This window comes from Gavialis gangeticus, unplaced genomic scaffold (genome assembly GCF_001723915.1).
Source record: "Gavialis gangeticus isolate Ggan-Ray unplaced genomic scaffold, GavGan_comp1, whole genome shotgun sequence".
In the NCBI taxonomy this organism is placed as follows: Eukaryota; Metazoa; Chordata; order Crocodylia; family Gavialidae; genus Gavialis; species Gavialis gangeticus.
Genome location: NW_017728973.1, coordinates 689,896 through 714,544, shown reverse-complemented (window position 1 = coordinate 714,544; position 24,649 = coordinate 689,896). Strand labels below are relative to the sequence as shown.

At 48.5% G+C, this 24,649-nt stretch overlaps 2 protein-coding genes and 1 pseudogene across 2 annotated transcripts in view; all 3 read left to right on the top strand.

Moving 5' to 3' along the window:
• The first annotated feature begins 1,707 nt into the window (after positions 1 to 1,707).
• On the top strand, positions 1,708 to 9,520 carry PSME3 (proteasome activator subunit 3). Its single transcript, XM_019505607.1, has 10 exons — positions 1,708 to 1,810; positions 2,388 to 2,450; positions 2,956 to 3,060; positions 3,394 to 3,442; positions 4,024 to 4,136; positions 4,746 to 4,814; positions 5,755 to 5,822; positions 5,967 to 6,021; positions 7,191 to 7,277; positions 7,766 to 9,520. Exons 3-10 carry the CDS (start codon positions 3,001 to 3,003, stop codon positions 7,844 to 7,846), a joined length of 582 nt encoding a protein of 193 aa, XP_019361152.1. The 5' UTR covers positions 1,708 to 1,810; positions 2,388 to 2,450; positions 2,956 to 3,000; the 3' UTR covers positions 7,847 to 9,520.
• A 99-nt stretch (positions 9,521 to 9,619) lies between these two features.
• Positions 9,620 to 24,649, top strand: part of LOC109289518 (retina-specific copper amine oxidase-like) — a 23,393-nt gene continuing 8,363 nt past the window's right edge. Inside the window, exon 1 of the mRNA XM_019505572.1 lies at positions 9,620 to 15,586. Coding sequence (XP_019361117.1) covers positions 14,017 to 15,586 — 1,570 coding nt within the window. The 5' untranslated portion in view covers positions 9,620 to 14,016. The remainder of the gene's footprint in view (positions 15,587 to 24,649) is intronic.
• LOC109289522 lies at positions 15,601 to 19,897 on the top strand (annotated as a pseudogene).

Here is a 24,649-nt window from a genome sequence, read left to right as displayed (position 1 = left end):
CGCGGGTTGGTGGCCGGCAGCGTCGTCTTGCCGCAGCCCTGGGCCCGCCTGGCGCCCGCGTCGCATCCTGGCTGCTGCCTGTGTGGCAGCAACAAAGACAACGTCGCCTGTGGCACTGAGCAGGCTGGGAGGAAAGGGGCAGGATTGACGTGGCCTTCCTGGGAGGATCAGGGCAAAACATCTTGGTACTTGATAGCACTGACTGCCAAGGCAACAGCGCTGCTTGTGCTATCGGTTACGCTGCTCCAGCCGTGAGGAGGCCACAGAGTAAGAAACCGCTCTCATAAGGCTGAGTAAAAGGGATGTGGGTGAGCGCAGGTGACCTGCTTGGCTGCAGCCGCTGCCTGTCTAGAGGGGGCGGCGTTGTTAGTGTTCTATGGCTGCTGCCAGTAGGTGGGTCATTCTCCCTCCATGGCTTTGCTGTGGGACAAAATGAGATAGGCATTGACCCTGTTGGAGTAACACCTGTACGGAGTCCAGGATTCAGCAGGACAGCCCTCAGTGGGTAGAAAATAAGTTGTCAGGGTCCTGACAGCTTGGCCAGTGCCTTCCTGTGTTACTTACAGACCAGATCAGCACTGTAGATGTCACTACTATTATTACATTTCTAGGTTAACAGTATCAAAGTGTTGTAGCTGTGTTGGTCGAAGTGTTATGCAAGAGGCAGGGTTTTCTGTAGGTGATGTTTTTTCACTGCATAGTTGGAATAAGGGTGGACAAGACCCTGAATGCCAGGCATTCTGCATCAGGTCCTCACGAAGCTTGATCTGTGGAGGTCCCTTCCAGTCCTGCTTCTCTGTGACTTATTCCAACCATGTGGTGGCCAAAAAAAAAATCAACCACAAGAAAACCCCTGTGCTGCAGTTAGTAGTAGGAAAGATTCTCAGGCTTTGTAGTCTCTCTCATCTTTTTTACTTTACCAGTAGTTCCAATGTCACTTTCCTTGTTCTCTGTTGCTACTGAAGGAGTTGGCGTTCTGCTCCCTGCACGGGGCTTGCTGGCTTTCTAACAAGTGGGGTTTCCAGCCAGCCTTGGTTTGGAGCAGCAAGTTCCTCTCAGAATATTTAGAATCTGGAGCCATGTTAGTTGGCTCTAGCTGCACAGTAGAAAGCTCTGCCCTGTTTCTCATTAAAGCTTTCTGTGGGGAAGGCAGTGAAGAGGCTTCTTTCTGGCCACCTGATCTTCCATGGCATGACATCATAATGGCTGCTGTTCAGGGCGAGGAGGCTTGGGCCCTCAGCCCCTGAGGAAAGGGCTGCGCGCTGTGGGGCAAAATTCTTTGTCAAAATCCAACAAGTTTACAGCAGCTTGGAGATTGGGGAAGCTTCAGGTAAATTTTGCAAATGGTGTTTCCACTGGCTGTCCTTGCCACAACAAGCTGAAGGAACCCCATTGCTCTTTTTTATGGTTGGTTTGGGTTTTAATGCTGTCCATGTACTTTCTCTCTTGCACTGTCTTCAGAATTGTGAGCCTGAATATTTAGGTGAGCAGTTTCCCCTGCAGTTTTGTTTTAGGCTATCTGTAAACTTAAGCCATTATCACAGGGTTGGTTATTTTTGATTCCAGTTTTCAGTTTTTTTTCTAATACTTTCATGGGCTAGAAAGTTACGTGATTAGGAGCTCTGATCCATGAGCAGTTCTACAGCAGAAGATGAATTCTGTCACTTTGGAGTGTGTGCTGCTTAGCTCACCTGGGTTACTCGATCATGAAAAACTAAAGAGAACTGTGTGATGATGAGGGAACCATTATTTTGAGCTTTTGTTTTCTCTTCTCTAGGTTGACTCTTTCAGGGAGCGGATCACAAGTGAGGTAAGTGTTCCTTCTTCGTTGCCCTAGAGCAGGGGCGGAGAATTATATCGGGTGGAGGGCCACTTACTGAGGTTTGGCAAACCAGCAAGGGCCACATGACAGGCAGCCAGGGGCAGATATATATTCATTTTCTACATTTTGTAGGGGCCCCATGGGCCAGCAAGAACAGCCTGGCAGGCCGCATCCGGCCCACAGGCCGCATTTTGCCCACCCTTGCCCTAGAGTGTAACGGGAGGCTGTAGGAAGTGCTTTGCCCAGTGTGTGTCTTTTTGTTTGATTCTGTTATGATCTCTGCAGACTCCTTGCTGGCAGTGATTGTAAGCCACTTGCTGAGCAAAAGGGACATGCCACTGTATTGTTACTGTGGCTCTTGGAGAGCTGCCAGAACTGGTTGATCTTCCACTGTAGGCCTACCTGTGAGAGCGATTCATTCCCTCTGGGGTATTTGTTAGCTTCGGACAAAGCTGCACACTCCATCTGTGTTACAAGAATCTTAGCCTCTTGTGTGTCCTTGAGTGCTGACTAGGAACCTTAGGCACTCTTCTTGTATAACAGTCTGTGGCTTTTTCTCATTTAGGCTGAAGACTTGGTGGCAAACTTTTTCCCAAAGAAGTTGTTAGAACTTGACGGGTTCCTTAAGGTAAGCTGTGTGCTGTCACACCACTTCCCAGTGGGTGGTGGCCCAGACAGGGCCATGGCTCTTGGTGCTGGCTTCTGTCAAAGGAGGTAACACATGATAAAAGCTGAAGAGCAGTAGTGCAGATACCTTTTAGCCCTAGACAGAATGCACATATTTTCAGTTATTTTTCTGTAAGATGTTGGTTTTTGGTCATTCATGTAGCATGTGGAGTATTTCTGTACCCTCCTTTTATGTTCCTTCTGTTTTCTTCTTTTTTCTTTTTCTTTTTTTTTTTTTTGATGTTGCCTTTGGGCTCAGGACTGTACAAAGACATGATTATGGCACTCCGTTTTTAAACCTGTAGCAGTATACTGTCCTACAGTCCTGTCATCCAGTAGTCTTTTGTAGTTGCTTGTCTTATGAAAGAAATATGAGAGCTGGGACCTTCTGTCTACTCTGGCTGTTCAACATGACAAGCTGTTTGATTTGCAATATTATTCTTGTTTAATATAATTTTATTTTCCAGGACCCCATCCTGAACATTCATGATCTTACCCAAATCCACTCAGACATGAACCTCCCAGTGCCTGACCCGATCCTTCTCACAAACAGCCATGATGGACTGGATGGGGTAAGATTACTTTGTTGACTGTGATACGTGCGTCTGCTAATTAAAACTGCATGTTTTGCTGTGGGCTCAGTTAGGCTGTTCCTATTAAAGATGGGCTGCAGCTCCCTGATGCCCTTTGAGAATGGGTCTGTGAAGCCCAGAAATTCCTGTGGGAGGCAGTACTCTTTTTTTTTTTTTTTTCTCTGTAATCCTTCTCCATCTTGAGAGAAGAGTCTGTACTCAAATTAGGATAATAAAAGAGGTTTTGTAGTGATTTTCTGTTTGTTCTCTATGATGTCATTTTAGGTAATGGCTGATTTGTAAGTAAAACATTTTGTTGTGTGTGCATTTTAGCCAAATATGAAAAAAAGGAAGCTGGAAGACTGTGAAGAGACCCTCCAAGGTAAGAGTCCCCTTGTCTCTGTGCTATTGTCTGTCACTGAGCCCGCTTTTCATACCTGGGATATGAAATGGCATAAGACCCACCAACCCTATCCTGTTAGCCATAGCCGCCACTGCTGTACGCAGGCCTCTTGCACTGCCTCTTCAAAAACTGAACACTGGGCAGAGATTGAGTCATGAAGGAACCCTGTCTGGGTTCTGATGAAAAGAATTGGTTTTCCTTTGTGAGCATTGCTGTCAAGTCTTCCTACCAGTGGAGGCCGAAAGAGCTATGCTTGGCTCTAGCTTCCATGGTGCCCTCATATCTTCATGAAAAGGAAGGTGCCAACCTCATGCTCAGTTGAGATGAGACAAAAGCAGCTTCTACCTGTGGTGGAAGGAGGCTGCTGTGCACTGTGTTTCGATTTATTCACAGTTTTGGCCTCAGTTCCATCTTTTCTTCGCTCCTTCCCATGTAGTTGTTTCCAGTACTGCGCTAAATATTCCCTTCTCCCATACCGTCCATCTCAGCTGCAGTATGCCTGGTCCTGGCTGTCAGTGTGAGGTGCTGCAACTAAACACCTCTTCCTTCTCTGGCACTAGGTACCAAAGTGTTTGTGATGCCCAATGGGATGCTGAAGAGCAACCAGCAGCTGGTGGACATCATTGAGAGAGTGAAACCAGAGATCAGGCTGTTGATTGAGAAGTGTAACACGGTGCGTATAAGACTGAGGACCCCAAACACTCAACTGGATGGAGACTGGCCTGCCATGGCTGGTAGAATTGTCATTTTAATGTCTTTTTCCCATGGAGTCATGGCTCCCCCAGCTTACAAGGATTGAGTCCCACCACCTCTTGTTGGGAATTTTAAGGCCCTGCCCAAAAGGACAGAAATGTTTCCCAAAGCTTACTGTGCAGCATGATGTCAGTTCCTATGGAAGGGAGCCATCACTGCAGCCATGGGAAGAAGCTGTTTCCTGGAAGGGCTTGTGCCTGTTGCCCTTCCTTTCACTGAGTACAGTGCTTGTCCTCAGTGCTGTATGCTGACCTGGTTTGATGAAATCAAAGATCTGATGTTGCGTTAGATGTGTGTTGCAATGAGAAGCTTTGGCTCAGGTGTGCCATGATTCCCAGAAGATTTGAAGGAGCAGTCAGTGCACCAGGATCCATCGAAAAACACCATGCAAGTGTTTTGATGGATCCTGGATCAGGCCTTGGATGAGCTGCCTGGGGAACAGCTTAGTGGGGCCTCTGAACAAACTTCTCGGAAGACAGGTTCTTCTGCTGGACTTTGGCTCACAGTGTCATGTTTTTTCTCCTTTTAGGTCAAAATGTGGGTGCAGCTTCTTATCCCTAGGATAGAAGATGGAAACAACTTTGGTGTTTCTATTCAGGTATGGCAGCCTGTGGCTTGTAGAGGGGGACTAAAACTCAAGGTCATCTCTGATTCTTTTGGAGCCTTTAAGATCCATTTGGTTGTGCCTCTAGGTATCTGTGGAGCTGGTTTTGAGGCTTAACCCCAACATCTTCCCTAGCATCTGAGGGGGCAGGTTGGGAGTAGATTGAATGGTCTGCACTGTAGCATCCAAAGCCATTGCTCTGCTGGGGAGCCAGAAAGCCAGCCATAGAGCTCCAAGTCAGGAAAACCAAGCTATACTTATGACTGCGGGACCAAATGGGATATCCTGGGTTATTGAGCCTATATGCACAGTAGGGTCCATGTTAGTCCCTTTCCCAAGCTTATTTAGCTCTGTCGAAAGCAGCTAGTATCCCAGCCAGAAGGTTTCATTGGAGTCTTGCTACTCTGATAGCTAGAAAACTCTTTTAAATTCCATCTTGAATGTATGCAGGACCAGTTCATAGCTATTTGTTCTTGTGCCCACATTGTTTTCTAGTTTAAATAGTTCTCTTCTCTCTGCCATATTTATACAGTGGTTGGATCCCTCCTGAGCCTTTGGGTTGCTAGATTAAGCTAGCCAGTTCTCTGTTTGAACAAGACTGTATGCTGCGGGGACTTGGTTTTGCCCAGATTCCGAGATAGTCAGAATTAGGATGGTTAGGGGTGAGCTAGTTTTATTGCTTTATTTCTAATCTTGAGCAGTGCAAGTTTCTCTGGCAGTTCCTTGGCTGAGCAAGGAGTTTTGTGGCTGGGGAACCTGGTCAGATTCTGTCTGGCTTCTCTGGCACCTGCACCCTTTGATCTTGAGCCCCATGTTCTGTTTCCATTCTGGACTTGAGAGAGTACTTTCAGGGCCTCAGGCACTTGCCCTGAGGGTGATGTCGGATGCTCTTGCTTCTGTTCTGGAAAAAGCAGTGTCCTTACCTTCCTTGCAGGAGGAGACTGTAGCTGAGCTTCGTACTGTGGAGAGTGAGGCAGCTTCTTACCTGGACCAGATTTCTAGGTAGGTGGTAGGGATGCTGTTCTCAGGGCGTTCCTGCAGACGCTGAGTGTTTTTAAGGTGAAGGCTTTTGTCTTCTGGGGTGGGGCCAGGCTTGAGGACACTACTGTTCATCTGGCTATTAGATCTGCTTTTTTTTCCTTCCAGATACTATATCACACGAGCAAAGTTGGTTTCGAAAATAGCAAAATACCCGCATGTGGTAAGTGGAGTTTTGTTGAGATAACATGTTGGGGAGGCTGGCATTCTTTTGTTTCTATGGCTATTTTATGTGGGCTCTTTCATCACTGGCTCCATTGAATAGCAGCTGCTCAGGGTCTACAGCAGGAGCGGGCAGTTATTTTGGGTCGAGGGCTGCTTACCAAGTTTTGACAAGTTGTCAAGGGCCTCACTGGTAGCCCCGCTCCTTGATGGATGCCCCGCCCCTGGTTGCCATCTTGTGACCGGAAGTCCCACCGCCTGGCCTTTGCCACCAGAAGTCCCTCCCATTTCCCCTGGAAGTACTCCTTTCAGCAACAGGTTTTGTCATCTTGGAACCAGAAAAATACCAAATTGTATTCTAAAAAGCAGACATCTACAACATTATCAATTTGGTTTCAAAAAGTATTTCTGTCCTGATTTACTTGCATTCATGCAGTGTACATAGAGGTGATTGCACAGTAGCTTAAAATAAAGCCTAACTCTTATATTTTGTGGCGGGTGGGTATAGGTTTGTGGGGAGGCTCTGGATGTGTGGGTGTGTGAGGTGAGAGAGTATGTGGGTGTGTGTGTAGATATGTGGGAGGTGGGTTGGATATGGGGCTTGTGGGAGGAAGGGGGAAGGGTGCCTGGGGCGTGTGAGGGGATGTGGGGGGTCTGTGTGTATGGCAGTGCAAGGGGGGTATGGGTGCATGTGTATGGTGGGGTGTGCATGTGGGACTCGGCCTTTGAACTCTCTCTCTCTCCCTGCATCCACACACACACATCCCCTTACTGGCGTGGTCCCATGACCCTGGCTGGGCGATGCAGCTGGCAGCCAGGTGGTGCTGGCAGGGGTGGGCTTTTTAGTCCTGCTGAGGCTCCCCCTGGGTTCTAGTGCTGCTGTCAGTTTGACAGGCTGTCCAGGCAGATTAATATTAATTTTCTAAATTTTTTAGGGGCCCCGTGGATCAGATAGAATGGCCTGTCTGGCCCGCAGGCTGTATTTTGCCTGCTCCTGGTCTATGGGGTGGGGAGCCTGCAGGAACTGGGAGGATCAGGCTTCTGTCAAGGTTGAACTGGAAAGTGAATGGAAGGGAATTATAAGAGAAAACGGCCTCCCACTTACCATCAGTACAGGAGAGGGTCACCCAGGCTTAAGCCACTGACAATTATCTCTTCCCTTCTCCATAGGAGGATTATCGCCGCACAGTGACAGAGATTGATGAGAAGGAATACATTAGTCTGCGCCTGATCATATCAGAGCTGAGGAATCAATATGTGAGTGAGAGCTGTAGCCCCAGCTTGTTCCCCAGTGGGGGAGCCCTTGGGATCCTTTTCCAGTGCAGAGTTCTGGCTGGCCCTGGCCCTCTTTCCTGTGCCTTGGCCAGCAGGCACAGCAGCCCATTACTCTAGAGTCTCTGTTTCCAGTTGATGAGTGTTCATGGAAAAATCCCAATATCCAGAGTGCAGAAGTCAGTGGGTTGACAGTTCCTTGTGCTCTTTGGGATTTTTTTGTTCCAAGCTTTCCAGGTGGATCAGGGTGTTCCTCAGCTCTGCATTAACAAACCTGTTCTCACTAGTAGTATTTGCTGTGGCCACCACAAGGCCACACCCCAGGGGCAGGAATGCAGAGGAGCCCAAGGGCTCTTAGCTTTCCAGTGAGCTGTGGTGTGGTCTTGACTGGTGCTTGTGAAGGGAAGCTTATTAAGTGATGCTGATGCTCCTTTATCAGGCTGCGTGTCCACAGCTTCTCTCTTTCTTTGCAGGTCACTTTGCATGACATGATTCTTAAAAACATCGAGAAGATCAAGAGGCCTCGGAGCAGCAATGCCGAGACCCTCTACTAAGTGTCAACATTTGAACTTGAGAACTGTTCAGTCCACTAAAGACCGTCATTGCCTTGGTTTGTTACGTGACTATCGAGATGGGAAACTGGCTGGAAATAGTATCGCACTCTTAGTTAAATTCTAACGAAACTCACCTAGTTCTGTGCTTGGTTTGTTCAGGTCTCAGGAACTCTCCCTCCTTGTAGTAATTGGTATTGAGAGCACCACTGCTGTGGGACGTGCAAGCTACTGCAGGCTGAAAGCAGCAGCCAGGCAGGAACGCTATCATGCCTTTCTTCCTACCTAGGTAGGAACTGATGTAGAGACCAGGCACTGGTCTACTGAAGATTCCCTATTCACCTGTGAACTGAAAAGTTTTGCTGGGGTCTCTGGGCATGGGGCAGATGCAGTTTCCTCTGCATTAAGCTGAGACCAGGCAATGATGCCCTGGCTGGGAGAAGTCATTCTAGTAGCCATTCTATACTTCCTAGCTGCAAGGACAGGAGGATGTGTCCCTTGGAGAAGGTGACTCCCCCAGCCCAGATAGAAGCTATGCTCAATGTGCCATTAAGAGGGCTAGCTCTCTTCTGGCTTGTTCTACAATCGAGCTTACCCAGGTTTCCTTTTCCTTTGTGTAGTACAGCTAGATCCAGCACACAGGGCTATGTGAAGCCAAAGTCACTAGAGCTTGCATCTGCCAGCCCACACTGCTGGGGTGGCAGATGCAGAGTACAGGTGTCTTTGGCTCGTGCATGTAATTTTCCTGTTGCCTCCACAAAACCTGTGGGGTTAAAATTAATGTTAATATCACATGTGATTTCCTGCATCCTGTCTCCTTTAGTGTGAGGTATTTCTTCCCTGGATGAGCTAGGAGTGAAATGCACAAGCAAGTTGTTATCTGCTGTCCCCAGCTGCATGCTGTGGGGTATCTGAATGGAGCAGGCAGTTCTGATGGCTGATCCTTAGGGTTGAGAATGGCCATAACTGCAAACAGACCCTTAGCTAAACTTATGCGCTTGTCTCCTGGCTGTTCCTTTCCCTGTGAAAAGCCATTCAGTTCGTTCTCATGCTTCCTTCTTCACAACTGCTAGAGCATTTCATGGCCCATTGCAAGCCCCTTTGGAAATGATTGGTTTGGTTGTCAGTTGGTATGTGTGGCAAATGGATCCCCAACACTGTAGGCTTCTAAATCTTCCTATTTATAGTATTTCTCTTTTGCTCCCCCAGCAGAATATTGAGCCAGCTGTTTCTGGAACTCTTTGTTTTCCTGGGTCTTGCTGTTACACCCATTTATTCTTCTTGTGCAGTAGCCTTAATAGCTGTGTTCATGTCATTGTAACAACGTGACAGATGGAATGAATCTTCTTCCCCTTCCTTATGTCCTGGTTTGATTTTTTTTTCTCTGTATGTGAGAGCCATGCTGTGTCTTGCTGGCTTCCTGAGATTTGCCTGGAGTGTGGAAGGCCCCTGACCTTTCTGATTAGACTTTTCTTTTGTTTGTAGCAAGTCAAATCTTAGTCTTCCCGTTAATAAATATTCAGTAACAAACCAACTGCGTTTTAGCCGCTGCCTAGAAGCAGCACCTTCCCCTGTGTTTCTTTGTATTGATTCCTTTTAATTTGTTCACTTTTCCTTGCCAGATGAACACATGTAATAATTTTACCATGTCAACAAATTAAAATACAGGTACTTTGACTCCTTTTTGTTAGACCCTGTGTGTGCCACAGAGTTGTCAGACATGGTGTGCCTTGCTTCAGTCCTGCCTTTGTTGTGTCTGCTCATTCCATCCCTGCCCCAGGTCTAGCTTCTTTTCCTTTACTGTTTTTTTGTGTTCGCTACTTCATTGGGGTCCCATTTCTGTAATATCCTTCACAGTGGTTCCAGGGCTCAAAGTCTGACACACCCATCCAAGTGAATGGGGTGACTTTGTTCTGTGTCCTTCTGGAGCAGTCTGCAGTGGATGTGAGGGGCTGGCAAGCTGTGTGCCAGTGGTGTGAATAACAGCCTTCCACCTCTAGGCAAATGTTCCATGCTGTCTGCCCTGCTTTCCTGAGTGCATGTTCATAGTGAAATTGTGAGTCTCAGTGGAGTGGCCAGCCATTGGCTGCCAGGGGTGCCCTGCATATGTAGTTGCAGGAGCTGTCCTACATGCCCTTTCTGGCCCTTTCACAAGTCTGAAGCTAAGGGGACACTGGTGTCCTTTCAGGTGGAGCTCTTTGGCTGTATAGCAGTGGCCCCAAGTGGGCTGAAGCCATGGTGTGGATCCGCAATCCTTGTTCTCCTGTCATTCAGTTACCGTCTCCAAGCTGTAGTTGCCTATGAATGTCTAACAGCCCTATCCTTGTGAGGGGAGACTTGTTTCCTAGTGTTAATTCAAGTGTATGGTCCTTTGTCAGGATTTTCCAAGTTCCTCCTTTTTCCCTTCACCCCAATGAAGCTTGAACTCTGTTTAGAGAAGACTGAAATCTTCTCCTGAGCTCCCTGCCACAGAGCCTGGAACCTGGGCTCCCATCTTAATGAACAGAGCCTGCATGTTTCCTGGGGTTTATGCTTGGGTAAGCACAAAGGTCGTGAGAAGGGACCAATTTAAGACAGTGTTCCTCAAACTTAATAAGCGACTTAACCAGGTATCTCTGTCTTGCTGATGGGAGGGGCTGGCTTTGAGCAGGAACAGCACTCTGCTCAAGGACAGACTGGAAGATTTGTTTTGCAGCCACTAGGGGATGCTGCTTTTCCATCCAGAGAAAAGCTAGGTTTGGATAGCACTGAGCTTCAGGCTCCTATCAGTGTTCTGGAGATGGTCATGCAGACCTTGTGAACCATCAGGAAATAGGCAGAACAGCTTCTGGAGGGACTCTGCCCATACTTCCTGCTTCCCATGAGGCTGCCTACACTACCGTACTCCCTGTGGTGTGGGAAAGGCTGAAGTCCTCCTTAGGCAAGGACCCCTTGCAAGGGGAGGGAAGGACTGTGGATTAAAATATAATTCCCTCTGAGTTTGAGAGGCTGCAGGTGCTGGCAACAGGAGCTGTGGCTGAGAAGGATTAATGCTTACAGGAGCTGACTCAGCAGTATGGAAAGCAGACTGTCGGCATTACCTTGGAAAAATAAACTAGCTCTGAAAGCAGCTTTGCAAAAATATACTTTCCCCTGGGCTGGTATTGCTGCTGGACCATAAATGGGGGGGAGTTTCTGTGTCTAGACCAGAGCAAATTCATGAGATTTACCTTCCCATCTTTACAGCCTGCTGTGCTTTACTGGAGAAATGGCAGTGTGGTGGCAAATGATAAATATGCATGGGAAATAGCACAGACTACCCACGATGTCATCTTCTTTAATTGCCCATTATAGCCATCAAGGCATTGCTGCTCCCCGAGGGACCTTAACCCTTTTTTAAAAGTGGCTCTGTGAAAACGAATAGGAATTGGGGATTCTCACGTGGACACTTAGAATGCTGGGAAAGACCTACTGAGAGGAGAAAATTTCAGACATGTCTGAGTTGAACAGTATTTGGGCCTGGGTAATGCCAGAAAAGCTGGCAAAGGGCAGTCTGTTGTATTGGACTCCCTGCCTTGCTGTCTGACACTCTGGTGCTACCTCTCTTCAGAGGGAAGCTGGCTGTTGCTGAGGTTCCTGGAAGTTGTAGAAATGATTTGCAGCAGAACCTTTTGCATGTGTTGAACAGTCTGCTCTGTTTGGGCTAATGGAGAACTCTGCCCTGCCCTATGGTGGTAGGGGCAGGGTGAGGTGGGTAACTTACCAACACAAGATGTAACATTGGCTTGTTCCAGAAAGTAACTACCTACCTAAAATAAACTTCAGTGGGGTATGAATTCTCCACTGTGGAGCCCAGACAGGAGGAGCTCAGCACTGCTGTGGGATGAGATGTGTGGGATGAGAGAGATTTTCCCAAAATAGTGGTAAACAAGTCGTATTGGTAGTAGTAAGACCTGCTGTTTTTTTTCTAAGCCTCCTTTCTGGTACTCAGTATGGTCTCTGTGATGAGAAGTAAAACCAAGTCCCTTACCCGTGTAGTTTTTAAAGAGCTCAGATGACTTAATTTTCTTAAGAACTGGATGCTGGCGTACACACCCTGTCTCAGGTTCTCAATTCAGCTTCATGGAATTCCCCTCAGTTTGAAGTGGATTCAGGTTTCTGACATGGTCTCCTGTGTGGCATAACTGCTATTTTCTTGCTTTGAGGTCCCTCAGTTTAAATCTAAGAGAAGTGTAAGGTATTAAATATATATTTGCAGGTATCACAGCAGAAGTCTTTGGGACAACCTTGGGCAAATACTCAGCTTAGAGACTTGGGAGAGCAGCAGCACTGAAGTAGACCCTCTGCTGTGTCTTTTCCCACAAACTTTGCACTCATGTATTTGGGGTTTACAAGGATGTCATTGTGGATTATGTCTACATGCTAACATCCACAGCACGCAGCTCCAGTCCTTTGTACTTGGGCAGTCCAGCTACTTGCTCTGAGCTGGTGCCTGCATGTCAGGGTAGTAAAGGCCATGGTGTTTCCAGCTTTTGTAAAGCAGTGCCATGATCATTTAAAAAAGTGCATGCACACATGCACACTAACAGAGCTTTGTCTACATACCGTGCAGCCTTGGAGGACAGCCTCAAGTCCTCTGCTACTTTCAGTCATCCACAAAATTGCCTGAGGCCCTTTGAAAGTCCTTGTGAGTCACCTCTTGAGCAGGCTCTGTCCCCATGGCACCTGCTCTATTGTCTCCCTTCTGTTTTTGTACTGCTTGTCTCTATGTTACTAAACAACCCCAGAGAAGATGCATGTGTCCTGTGCAATTGTACATAATTCCCTGCTCATGGGCATTTTGTTGGCTGGTGATAATGTAGTCCCTACCCTCACTATAGCACTAGACTCCAAGCTGCCAGGAGAAAGAAATGATTGTTGCTAGACAAGAGTCATGTTTCCTCTTTTACCTTCACAAGTGTAGAGTAGGTCAGAGAGAGCTGAAAGCTGCCAGCTGTGGTTGTGATGGTGAAGCATGTCCTGTGGCAATGCTGCTTTCTTTCCAAGTGCGGTATCTCCTAAGTATAGGGACTGCAAGGTGGGGCAATGGCAGGGCAGCTGCCATGAGTAGGAAGGGCCTGTCCATGCCAAAAAAACAATGACTGTGATGCTGGCAGTAGGACTGGAAATGTTTGTTTGCATCTCCACCTTGGAACCTCTCAGGCTTGTGTGGTTTTTTTTTTTTTCAGTGCAGATTAGAAGGCAGGCAGGAGTCAGCTAAGGGGCTTAATCATCACAAACCTATGTCCTGTACTTAGACAGGGTGCTGAATCCTGTGGTGTGTCTGCTGTGACTGCCTTAATGTTATGCTGTGATGCCAGGTGCTTTTGGGAGGTGTAGGGAGACCAATAAGTACATTATTTGACCAAAATTAATAAGAAAACTAATCATAACCTGTGACCCACAGAAGTCTTTGGAGGAGATTTCTTGGCCCAGGGCCAACAGCAAGGTTGACGATCCCAGTCTGTCTGACCAGAGGGCATGGGCTGGTGAAAGTCAATGGTTACTGGCTGTGTCCTGCCACTACTCAAGTGCTGAATACTTGCTGTGATTGAAGACCTGAGTCTGATTCCCAATTACATTGGGGCATAGGTGCCAAGCTGCTGCTGCTGCTCCATTTTTCAGGAAAAGTTTCCACATGAAAGGTGAAACAAAGAGGAACTCAACCTAGGATCCAAAACCACGAAGCCAGGGAGCATGTTTACAGAGAAGAAGCCTAAGACATAACGCACATTCCACAAGTTGTGAAGACATGAAATTCTCCTGTGACAGCAGCTCACAGCGTGTTGCATGCTTGACCTGCTCCTCCACTTGATGCATGATCCTAGCTTTTACAGGCAGCCTCAGGAAGTTGGGTGGATAGAAAAAGCAACAGAAATTATGTGAAATTTGTCTAATGAGTCACAGGCATCTCCAGGAGCTTTCTCAGTGCATTGCTTTTGGAGGGATACACAGCAGGCTGGATAGCCGGGGTGTGGAGATCTGCCCTTTCTGGTCACCGCAGACATCAGGTCTCCTCCCCCAGCCTCTCTTCATAGCTCCAGTAATAATCAACCCAACTGCAGCTGAAACAGGCATACTGCAACAGGGAACCCTCTCCTGGAAGCTGCTCTGGAAACTTCGTGCCGTCCTCTGCTTTCACTGCTGCAGCAAACATGAACCTAAAAATTGTCCTAATCATCCTGGCTCTGGCTCTTGCCACCATTTTAGCTTTAATTTGTGTGCTGCTGACTCGAGGAGAAAAACCAATGAGCTGCGAGTCCCAGCCTCCGAGAAGCCAGAAGGAAAAGCCCAGGGGCTTCAGCCTGGTGTTTGCTGATCTGACTCCAGAAGAAATGGTGCAAGTGGTGAAGTATCTACAGGAAAACCTTGGGGTGCCACTGGTAGATGCCTCTCAAGCGAACCCTTCTGACAACTGCATTTATTACATTGATGTGCAACTCCCTGCCAAGACAGAGGTGCTGCAGTTCTTGGATCAAGGGGGAAGTTACCCCCCACGGCAGGCACTGGCTGTGGTGTACTTTGGAAACCAACCAGACCCGAACATCACGGAGTATGTGGTGGGCCCTCTGCCCATCCCAACAACTCACCACGACATTACTATGGAGAAATATGGAGAGAAGCTCCCATACTACCGCAGACCGATGCTAGTTGTTGAGTACAAGCAGATTGCAGGGTTCCTAAGGGAGACAGTATTCCCCATGGCACCAGCCTTTATGAGTCAGACTTTTAATTATGATCGTACCAATTTAGCAGCCATGACCTCAGCCCCGCGGGGGTTCCAGTCTACTGATCGCAACACGTGGTTTGTCTTGTTCCAGAATGTGAGCGGCTTCTTCCTGCACCCAGTGGGGCTGGAGGTGCTGGTGGACCACAGCAGCCTGGACTTGTCCCAGTGGAGGGTGAGCAAAGTGTTCTATAACGGCCAGTACTATGGGGATATGGCCCAGCTGGAAAATGAGTTCAAGCAAGGCCATGTGACAGTGGACAAGGTTCAACAAGCCCCTCTAGATGGAGGATTTTCTTCCATGAGGCCCAGAGCAGCCCCTGCGGCACCATTCCCTTTGCAGTATGAGCCCCGTGGTCCACGCTACCACATTGAAAATAATGAAGTCATTTACCAGGCCTGGAGCTTTGCTTTTGGGATGAGCGTGAACACAGGGATGCGACTGTTCAACATCAGATTTAAGGGGGAGAGGATTGCCTATGAAATTAGTGTCCAGGAGGCCATGTCTATCTATGGCTCCAACTGCCCTGGTGGGATGACAATCAGGTACATGGATGGGAGTTTTGGCATAGGGAGATTCAGTTTCCCATTAGTCCAGGGTGTCGATTGTCCTTATTCAGCCACCTATCTGGATGTCCCCTACTTGGTTCAGTCACAGACGCCTAGAATTAATAAGAACTCTCTCTGTGTGTTTGAGCTGAACTCCAAGTCTCCTTTGAGGCGCCATTACTCAAACTTGCAGTCCATGTACTATGGGGGCTTGACTAACTCTGCCCTGGTCATTAGATCCATTGCCACTGTGGGCAACTATGACTACATCTGGGACTTCCTCTTCTACCAGAACGGAGCTATTGAAGCCAAAGTCCAGGCCACAGGGTACATGAGTTCTTCCTTTCTCTACGGTGATGGTCTGGAGTATGGCCACAAGGTTGGGGAACACACGCTGGGTACACTGCACACCCATTCCATGAACTACAAAGTGGACTTGGATGTTGGAGGTATGTGTCTTGATTGATGAGGCATGTCTCTGTGCCTCCATCTCTAATTTCTGCCAGTGTATTGGTGATGTGTAGAGCAGTGGTAAAATGTGACCTTGTAATCTACAGAACTCCAGCTGACGGGCAGCAGAATCCCACGTTTTCAAATTCTCTTGTCTTTGTCTTCCACTGTAATTTTTATACATATGTCCACTTATCAAAGTGAGTCCAGCAAAATCCCAAAACCCGGGATTCAGCACCAGTCGACTCAGGAAAAGGCGGCAGCTTGAAAATGTGTGCATTTTTGTGGCCTCTGTCCTGCCTGTGGCATTTGGCCAGAGGTGTCTAGGCAGATAGGGGAGGAGCAGCCTAGTTTTGAAAAGTGAGTTTTGGAGCCCAAGGTTTCCTTGCTCTAAATGTGGCGCTTCTTCCAGGTCTCAAAGGAAATCCCCTTCTGTGTCTCGGGTTCTCCAGTGTTAAAGCGAAGTGATGCTGCTCCTGCCCTGTGTTGTGGAATTAGTTCGCTTGAGCAGCCCTATCTACTACCTGCTGTCTGCTCTGGAAACATTTGTAGTTCAGGTTTCAAGCCATCATAGTGGACTCCTGTTTCTGCTAGAAGCACAGCTGTGTTTTCCATTCAGCAGCACCTGAATGGAAAGAATGATGGGGAGCATCATTCAGGGTTGGTTTGTCACACTGTGCCAGGGAGCGCTACCTGATGGCTGAAATAATTAGGTGCTATCCTTTAAATGTCTGTTCGTGTTACTACAAACCTCAGAAATGTATGTATTGCATCAGTGGGCAGGTCCCAAATTTCTTGTGTGCATGTCATTATTTATTTATAACCCAGTGAGATGCCAAGGAACCAGGTTAGTATACAGGGAGAAGGGTGCAACGTTGAAGTTCCTTCTGTGAAATCTGTCTCTGCAGAAAGGGTGCAATTAGGAGACACTTGGCATCTGCACTGGAGCAGGCTTGGCACTTGGACACAGATCTCGCACCTCCTCTCCATCTCAGTGACAGCTCTGTGTTAACAGCAATGGCATACTGACTCCTGGAGCTGCACCAAGGAGACGGAGTTTAGCTTATGTTAAATTTTAGTAGTAGTTATTGTGATGCCAGCGCAGGCACCTGCCAGGCATGAGGCAGAGGTTACATGGGATAAGGGTGTGCTGGCTTGTTTACAGGAGATGACTGCACCACTGTAATTACATGTGGACAGACATACTGGCACCCACTTCCTTCATGTAGTCAAGGCCTGAGGGCACACACAAGTTCAATGGCCTGCTTAAGTTCCTCTGCCAGACTTGCTGCATCCCTGGGTTGTAGTCTTTCACCCAGAGGCAGCAAAATCCTTTCTTGGTAAGCAGGGTAAGTTTGTTGGGCACAACTTTTGAAAAGCAAGATCTCTCCACACCGAAATCTGAACTGTCAGAGGTGTGGGGAGTGTCTGCAAAGGGAAGCCATGTCATAGGCCAAGTACAGTAAGCCAGAAATTCTGTGGCGTGACTTAAATTCATTGCCCTCTTAAAGGTTTGTCATCATTTCTTCCACCTAATGCTGAATACTTGCATCCTAGCTTTGCAGGCAGCCTCAGGACATTGGTCTGAATGAATGAGCAATAGAGCCTACTCTTAGCCTGGTTTATAGTGTCAGGTATCCTGCAGCTCTAGTAGTCTTGGGCTCATTTCTCTTTGAAGAACATGCAGAGGGATAAGAGGGCAGACAATGAAGATCTGTCCAGTCTACTTACGACAAATCTCAGATCTCCTCCCCCAGCCTTTCCTTATTTCCTGTAATAATTAACCCAACTGCAGCTGAAACAGGCAGACTCTGGAGGCCTTGTGATGTCCTCTGCTTTCACCACTGCAACGGGGCTGGGGTGGTGCAGGCCCTAAGGTCCATGGTTGACAGGCTAGATGTTGCACACTTGAGGCCATCAGAAGCACTCACAGCGTGGTCCTGTCAGATGCCAACAAATCTGCAAATTCTGCTAAATACCTTGTCACACAAGCACGTAAAAAAGAAAACCAACCACTACAGCAAACATGAGCCTGAAAACTCATCCTCCTGCTTTGGTTCTTGCCACCATTTTAGCTTTAGTTTGTGTGCTGCTCACTTGAGGAGAAAAATAAACCATCTGTGATTCCCAGCCCCCAAGCAGCCAGAAGGAAAACCCCAGGGGCCACAATCTGGTGTTCGCTGATCCTATACCAGAAGAAATGGTGCAAGAGGTGAGGTACCTGCAGGAAAACCTTGGGGTGCTGCTGATAGATGCCAAACCCTTTTGACAACTGCATTTACTACATTGATGTGCAGCTCCCCACCAAGGCAGAGGTGCTGCAATTCTTGGATCAAGGGGGAGGTTACCCCCATGGCAGGCACTGGCTGTGGCGTGCTTTGGAAACCAACTAGACCCGAACATCACGGAGTATGTGATGGGTCCTCTGCCCATCCCAACAACTCACTGCAACATCACCATGGGGAAATATGGAGAGGAGCTCCCATACTGCTGCAGACCAGTGCTAGGCAATGAGTATGAGCAGTTTGAAAACTTTCTGCAGAAGGTCACATTCCTCATGGCCTCAGCTTTCCTAAAACAGGATTATAACAGCAACAATAACATGTGCAGGTTCCAGTCCATCGATTGTAACATCTGTTTTGTCTTTTTCCAGAATGTGAGGAGCTGCTTCTTGCACCTGGTGGGGCTGCAGGTGCTGGTGGATCACAGCAGTTGGGACATGTCCCAGTGACCAAAGTGTTCTATAACCCCCAGTACTATGGGGTTATGTCCCAGCTGGAAAATGAGTTCAAGCAAGGCCATGTCACAGTTGAGAGGGTTCAGCGAGCCCCTCTAGATGGAGGATTTTCCTCCATGATCCCCAGAACAACCCCCGCAGCACCATTCCCTTTTGCAGTATGAGCCCTGTGGTCCCCGCTACCCCATTGAAAGTGACCATGTCCTTTACCAGGCCTGGAGCTTTGCTTTTGTGATGAATATGAACACAGAGATGCAGCTGTCTGACATCAGGTTTAAGGGAGAGAGGGTTGCCTATGAAATTGGTTTCCAGGATGCCTTGACTGTCTGTGGGTCCAACTGTGCTGGAGGGATGTTGACCTGGGACACGGATGGAAGCTTTGGCGTTGGGAGATTTTCCCATTAGTCCAGGGGGTTGACTTTCTACCATCAGCTACCTGTCTGGGCATGCACTTCTTATCCAAGACCATGACCCCTGCAAAACTGGAGAGTGTCCTTTGTATATGTGAGCTGGCCATTGAGACTCCTCTGAGGCATCATTACTCAAACTTGCAGTCCATGTACTATGGGGGTCTCAGTCTCCCCTGGTCATTCAGTTCATTGCCACTGTGGCCAACTATGACTACGTCTGGGACTTCCCCTTCTACCAGAATGGAGCTATTGAAGCCACAATCCAAACCACAGGGTACATGAGTTCTTCCTTTCTCTATGGTGATGGTCTGAAGTATGGCCACAGGGTTGGGGAACATACGCTGGGGACACTGCCTACCCATTCCATGACCTAAAAAGTGGATAGGGATGTTAGAGGTATGTATCTCTGTATGCAAAGCTTCTCTGTTAATTCCTCTTCCTGCAAAATGTCATCCTTTCCTGCCTTTACATTTGTAAACTGAAGCCCACAGCAGGCTCAAGTAGCTCCCTTCTATTCTGTGCAATATAGGACAATCTTCTGGCATGCTCATCTTCCCTTTCGGGGTGGCAGGGAAGTGTTAATGTGCTCTGTTGCTTGTCAGAGCCTAGCATTTGGGAACTCTTGTATAGCATGTTGATTCAAATTGGTCAACCTAGACCAGAGGGAGAACTATTTCCTGTGCTTTGAGAGACAAAGAGAATGCTAGTCTCAGGAATACAGGTTATCTTCCAGTTTTCATGGATGGAAGGAAATTTAGGACAAACATTCCTGTTAGTCAAACTCCAAATCCAAAAAATGGCCACTAGCTTTAAGAAATGATCACTGAATTCATATCAGAGTTGGCATCACAGAGTTACCCTGATTTTCTTTTGTATGTTTTGGCTTCCTGATTGGAGATGTCAGCACTTGACTTTCTGTCATCATAAACATTATGGGGACCTGGTTGTGTTGGATGAGTAGTTACAGGGGAAATGCTAAATATTATTTCCTAAGCAGGTGGGGTATTTTACTAAAGCGGACAAAACTACAGCATTTTTATCTTACTGTTGTGGATGTTTTGACTTCTTCTAGTGTAAAGGCTGCTAATGGAGGACTGCTTGTTCCCAGTCACACTTCCTTACATTCCCTTCAAAAGCAGGCCAACTGAAAGCTCAGTGCTGGTCTTCCCCAAAAGTGCTTCCAGTAACAGGGAGGCAATGGGACTGGGGTGTCCCTAACTTTTCTTTGAAGCAGGGTTACTTAATTGTGCTTTTTCTTCCTCTGGAGTAACACCTTCCCATTGCTCTTCTATACTTTAGGTCTGACCTGACTTTTCAGTGAGACCTTGACCTGAGTAGTATGTGGGTGAAACCTGTAGCAAAAGAAGCCATTGTGCGGAGATTGAACCCTGGGATAGATGGGGTGACCTGGCTGTCCTTAGAGAGACTCCTCACTATGCCCTTCAGGTTAAGCTCCATATCTAAGAGTGAACCCAGGAATGGACCGCAGTGGTATAAACACTTTCTTCTTGAGCTGAGAAGGAGGACAGTCACTGCATGCTCCAGCCCTCAATTCCAACGGCAGGGGCAGGCAAGTCTGAGTGCTCCAGCTGGAGTAGCTCCTGTGCCCTGGCCAGACTTCTGCAGCCCAGCAAAGTGCCGGTACTAAGCCATGGGGTTCTGGCCCTGGGAGCTGGAGGAATGTGCTCAGGGCTTTGTCTCCAGAGCAGGCTGTCCCACGGGAGGAGAGGAGTGGGGCACTACTACCATACATCCTTGCCAATGCTCTCTGTGTAACACCAATTTATATTTGTGGATGGAACTGGCTCAGTTGCACTCGCGTCCCTTTCTGATTAGCCTTGCTGAAGACAGGGGGTTGGCATGGGTCTGGCCTGTGGCCTGGATTTGAGGCACATCTGGCCTCCTGTCCTGGCTCTGCAAGTGCTAGATTGGCACCGCCACCTGGCCAAAAGGCTCCGAAATTTGACAGTGGGAGAGTGGTGTTAGTGTTAATTGCCAAATGTCCAGACTTGTGGGGAGCCCCACAGGCCAGGTGACTCAGCATGGTGGGCCAGATGTAGCTTGTGGAGCTGAGGTTGAGCACTGTTTGCAACTGGAGGGGGGCTGTCTTGGCCCACAGTCTCTTTAGCAACCGGCAGTACAGCTTGGCAGGCAGTACTGCTCCTGGCCTGCAGAGGACAGTGTAAGAGCACCCAATCCCCAAGTCTATATTGTGGCTGAGAGCATGGGGTGCTGCAGCCGTGGGAATCTTTCCCAGTGCCTGCCTGCTGGGAAGTCTGTGCCTGTCCCATACGGCTCACAGGTCTGAGGGGGACGCAGGATGTGGACATGTAAGCCAGAGCAGTGCTGCTGACCACAAGGAGTGGTTGTCACCATCCAATGTGTCACGTGCCCCAGAGCCAGAACAGGTTCTCATCTATGCTGTCTCGGCTGGGAATGGTTTCCTATTCAAGGGCTCTTCCCATGAGTTTTGACCAAGTCCTGATGGCTTCATCTTCCCTGCTGGTTCAGGTCTTTCAGGGGCTCATGGTGAGGGTTGGCTCATGTAGTGTTGAGACTTCTACCTGCAAAGCACGTAGAAGGACAGGGACATCAGCCTAGTCATGTGCTGCCACAAGAGCCCTCGTAACATGCAGAGCCCCCACTGCTGGAAGTGACTGCTGGCCACCTTGCCCCAGTGTGTGCCGGGGGAAGGGTGGAGAATATTTGCCAGAAAGGATCCTTGATTTCTGGTTTCCCCTTGGCAAATGGAGGAAGGGCATGAAGAACATGTCACCCAGGACATGGCTTCTTGCACAGTAGGGCCAACGTATGACGAGGATGGAGGAGTCAGAAGGGTTATTTGAGTTTTTTTTATATTCTGCTTCTGGGCTTGCTGCTCTAGAAAGGCTGTCAGCACTCTTCTGCTGAAGTCCAGCAATGCCCCATGGAAAACAGCAGATAAGGCAGCCTCACAGAGTGGTCCCTCTCAGAACTTGCTCTGTGTCTGTGCAGGAGGACCTGTGTTGTCTCATCCTTGTACTCTGCAAGATCCCAGCAAGAAGCAATGAAAAGCTCATTAAAATCTATATGCGACTATGAAAAGTAAGAAAAAGCTGAAAATCTCAAAGTGTGGGACCAATGGCATATATGCATCCAGTAGGCAGGTACTGGGAGAGAAGGCAGCTGGGAAATTCCTTGTGACTGCTCATCTGGCATCCTCCATCAGTGGTCAGGTGTCTGTTTTCAAGAGACTGCTGATGGTTGGAAGTCGATAGCAATCCTGGTTATGCTCAGGAATGTTGTTCTGAGGTGAGCAGAGTGTTTTCTCTAATGGTATCTGGTTGCTGTTGGTTTTTGATATACAGCCTGCTGAAGTCTGTATGGTCTGGAAAGCTGACACTAACAAGCTGTCTTCCAGATCCCTAAGGTGACACAGAAAACACCACTCGGATATGTGTTCAATAATGAAAGCTTAGAAAGGTTTATTGTCGTCAGATGGCACACCAGTTGATCTGATTAACAATCAGTCCAGCTTAGCAAAGCTTGCCCTTGACAGGTAGAGACACCATATGTTATTCACTCTCCCCTAGGTCTCTATGGCTAGGAACAGGCGTTCAAAAAGCCGGAGCCTGAACTGACTCAATCTTTGCAGGTTAGTCCACCCTGCCTACATTGAATTAGTTTGCAACTGCACATACATTCCCTCTGGACTGAGGAAATGCAGGCACATGACTGCACTTGCTCAGGCCAGGAGCTGGGGGGTGCTAGAGCAGCCCTTGGCTGCAGGGAAGCTGTGCTGAGGGGGCATAGCCACCCCTGGCAGTAGCTCAAAGTGAGCTGGCCAGAGGGATTTAATTCCCCCCCTCCCTGTCCTACCTGCACAGACCCAGGCCAGGGTCTCCCTGACACTCCCCACTTGCTGCTGCAGCAGCAGAGCCAAGGCACGGCCAAGCACCAGCCGGTATGGCCCCTGAGGCAAAGGGGACAGGGAGGAGAGTTATTCCCCCCCTTTAGGGGGGTTATTTCACCCTCTACGCCCACTGCCCTTGGGGGACCACACCAGGGTCTGCCCACCCTTACTGTCACCACCCCATTCACTTCCTGCGTGGGGCAAACCCTCTCCTGCCCCCTCCACCAGATACCAGAGGGAGGGGGGGATAACCCCCTTCCCTGCTCCCTCGCCTAAGGGGCCCTGCTGGCCAGTCTCTGATCGGGCCCCGACCCTGCCACTGGAGCAGCAAGGGGTCAGGGCCCTGATGGGGGCTGCAGCCCTTGTCTTGATGTCTGGGGAACATGAGCCTCTTCTCAGCGGGGGGACTACAAGCAGGGGTCAGTGCTGCTGTGGACTGCATGGGGGCTCAGAGAGGGCCATTGCCCCAAGTGCCGCTGCTCATCTGAGGCAACTTCCCTCCCCCTTGCCCACAGTGTGGACCCCTGCCGGGAAGAGGCTCACGCTCTGGGACACCGTGACAAGGGCTTCAGCCCCCAACACGGTCGCTTCCCCATCACTGCTTTGGGAGTGGGGTCAGAGCCAGAGCCTAGCTAGCAGGGTCCCTTAGGCAGGGAGGGTGGGGGTTATTCCCCCCTCTGCCTCCAAGGGACCACAGTAGGGTCTGACTGCCCTGACCCCCACCACTGCCGACCCTGCCATCACCATCCCTTGCAGGGATCGAGTGGCAGGATAAGCCCCCTCTACCAGAGGGAGGGGGGAAATAACGGCTAGGGAGCAGACGGCTGGAGCAGATACCCCAGCCCAGACAGCGTTGCTGGGGGACCCTGGTTTAACTTAAACCAGAAAGGGGTCTGGGACAGACATTGCATAAACTGGTTTGAACTCAGTCAGTTATGTCTGATACTACATTCAACCAGCTTTATCTCAAACCGGTTTGGGCTATTTTGAAACTGGTTTATATGCACTGAGCTTATATTCTGTTACAGGTTTAAACCAGATCTCTTAAACCAGTTTATGTGTAATGTCTGTGCCTAACCTGTGAGGGACAAGTCCCTCCAAGTTTACACACCTGCACTCTCATTAGTAGCTGCTGTTTTCATACTCCCTTCAATGTCTTTTTGTTCATTAGTGCATGTTTATTTTCTTTATTTCTTTTTTCTTACTGGGTCATCCAGTGGTCAGGAGGCCCCTTTCTCCCCTACTGCTTTTTTGGCACTGTAGTTGACTATAGCTTAGCATACAGCCTAGCATAACTGGAATTCCTAGAAGGAGTTTGGATTTGTCCCCAGAACAGCATTTCCCAAACTGGTTCAGCCCCTGCTTCAGGAAAAACCCATATAATAATGCTACTGTGCCAAGGGATTTAATACCAGCGACCCACCCACAGCTGCAGTGGAGTGGAAGTAATTCAGGGAAATGACAGAGGGCAGGACTCTGTCTCCCTTGCTGCTGGTGTTTTTCTAGGAGTTTTCCAAAAAGTGAAGAAGTGGAGGAGAAAAAAAAATCAATGCACAAGCAGTTTCTAGATGCCAGGCATTGGGTCCAATACATGCATTATCAACATTTATGTGAGAACCACATGGACATCCTGTGATTTGGGGAAGGGCAAGGATAAGTAGCATTTCTTTGCTAACATATAATTAAGCAGCCCTATTTCAAGAGAGCTGGAAGGCAGATTAACCTTTTTGCTTGCTCAGACCTTTCAGAGTTTCAATTAAATTATTTTCAATGAGAAGTAGGCATTAATACCCCCTTCCCCTCCCACATTCAAACATCAGAACAACGTGCAACTCAGGCTGTGAACCAGAAGTAAATTAGGAAGAAATACAGTTTGGTGCTTTAATGCAACATGCACCCAGGTTTTTAGCAGCAAGAAAAGGCAGGGGTTCATGGGAGAGGGTCCCCAGGCCCTTCCAAATCTGGTGAGCTGGGGAAGGATGAAACTATGCAGTATGGCACCGATTTCCCCCCCCCCCCCCCC

Bases quoted from the DNA above. Each gene is read 5' to 3' on its own strand.
- PSME3 (XM_019505607.1), top strand. From the start codon at position 3,001: ATGAACCTCCCAGTGCCTGACCCGATCCTTCTCACAAACAGCCATGAT. The intron at 4,815-5,754 runs GTATGGCAGCCT...CCTTCCTTGCAG, and splicing joins ACTTTGGTGTTTCTATTCAG to GAGGAGACTGTAGCTGAGCT. The intron at 6,022-7,190 runs GTAAGTGGAGTT...CCTTCTCCATAG, and splicing joins TAGCAAAATACCCGCATGTG to GAGGATTATCGCCGCACAGT.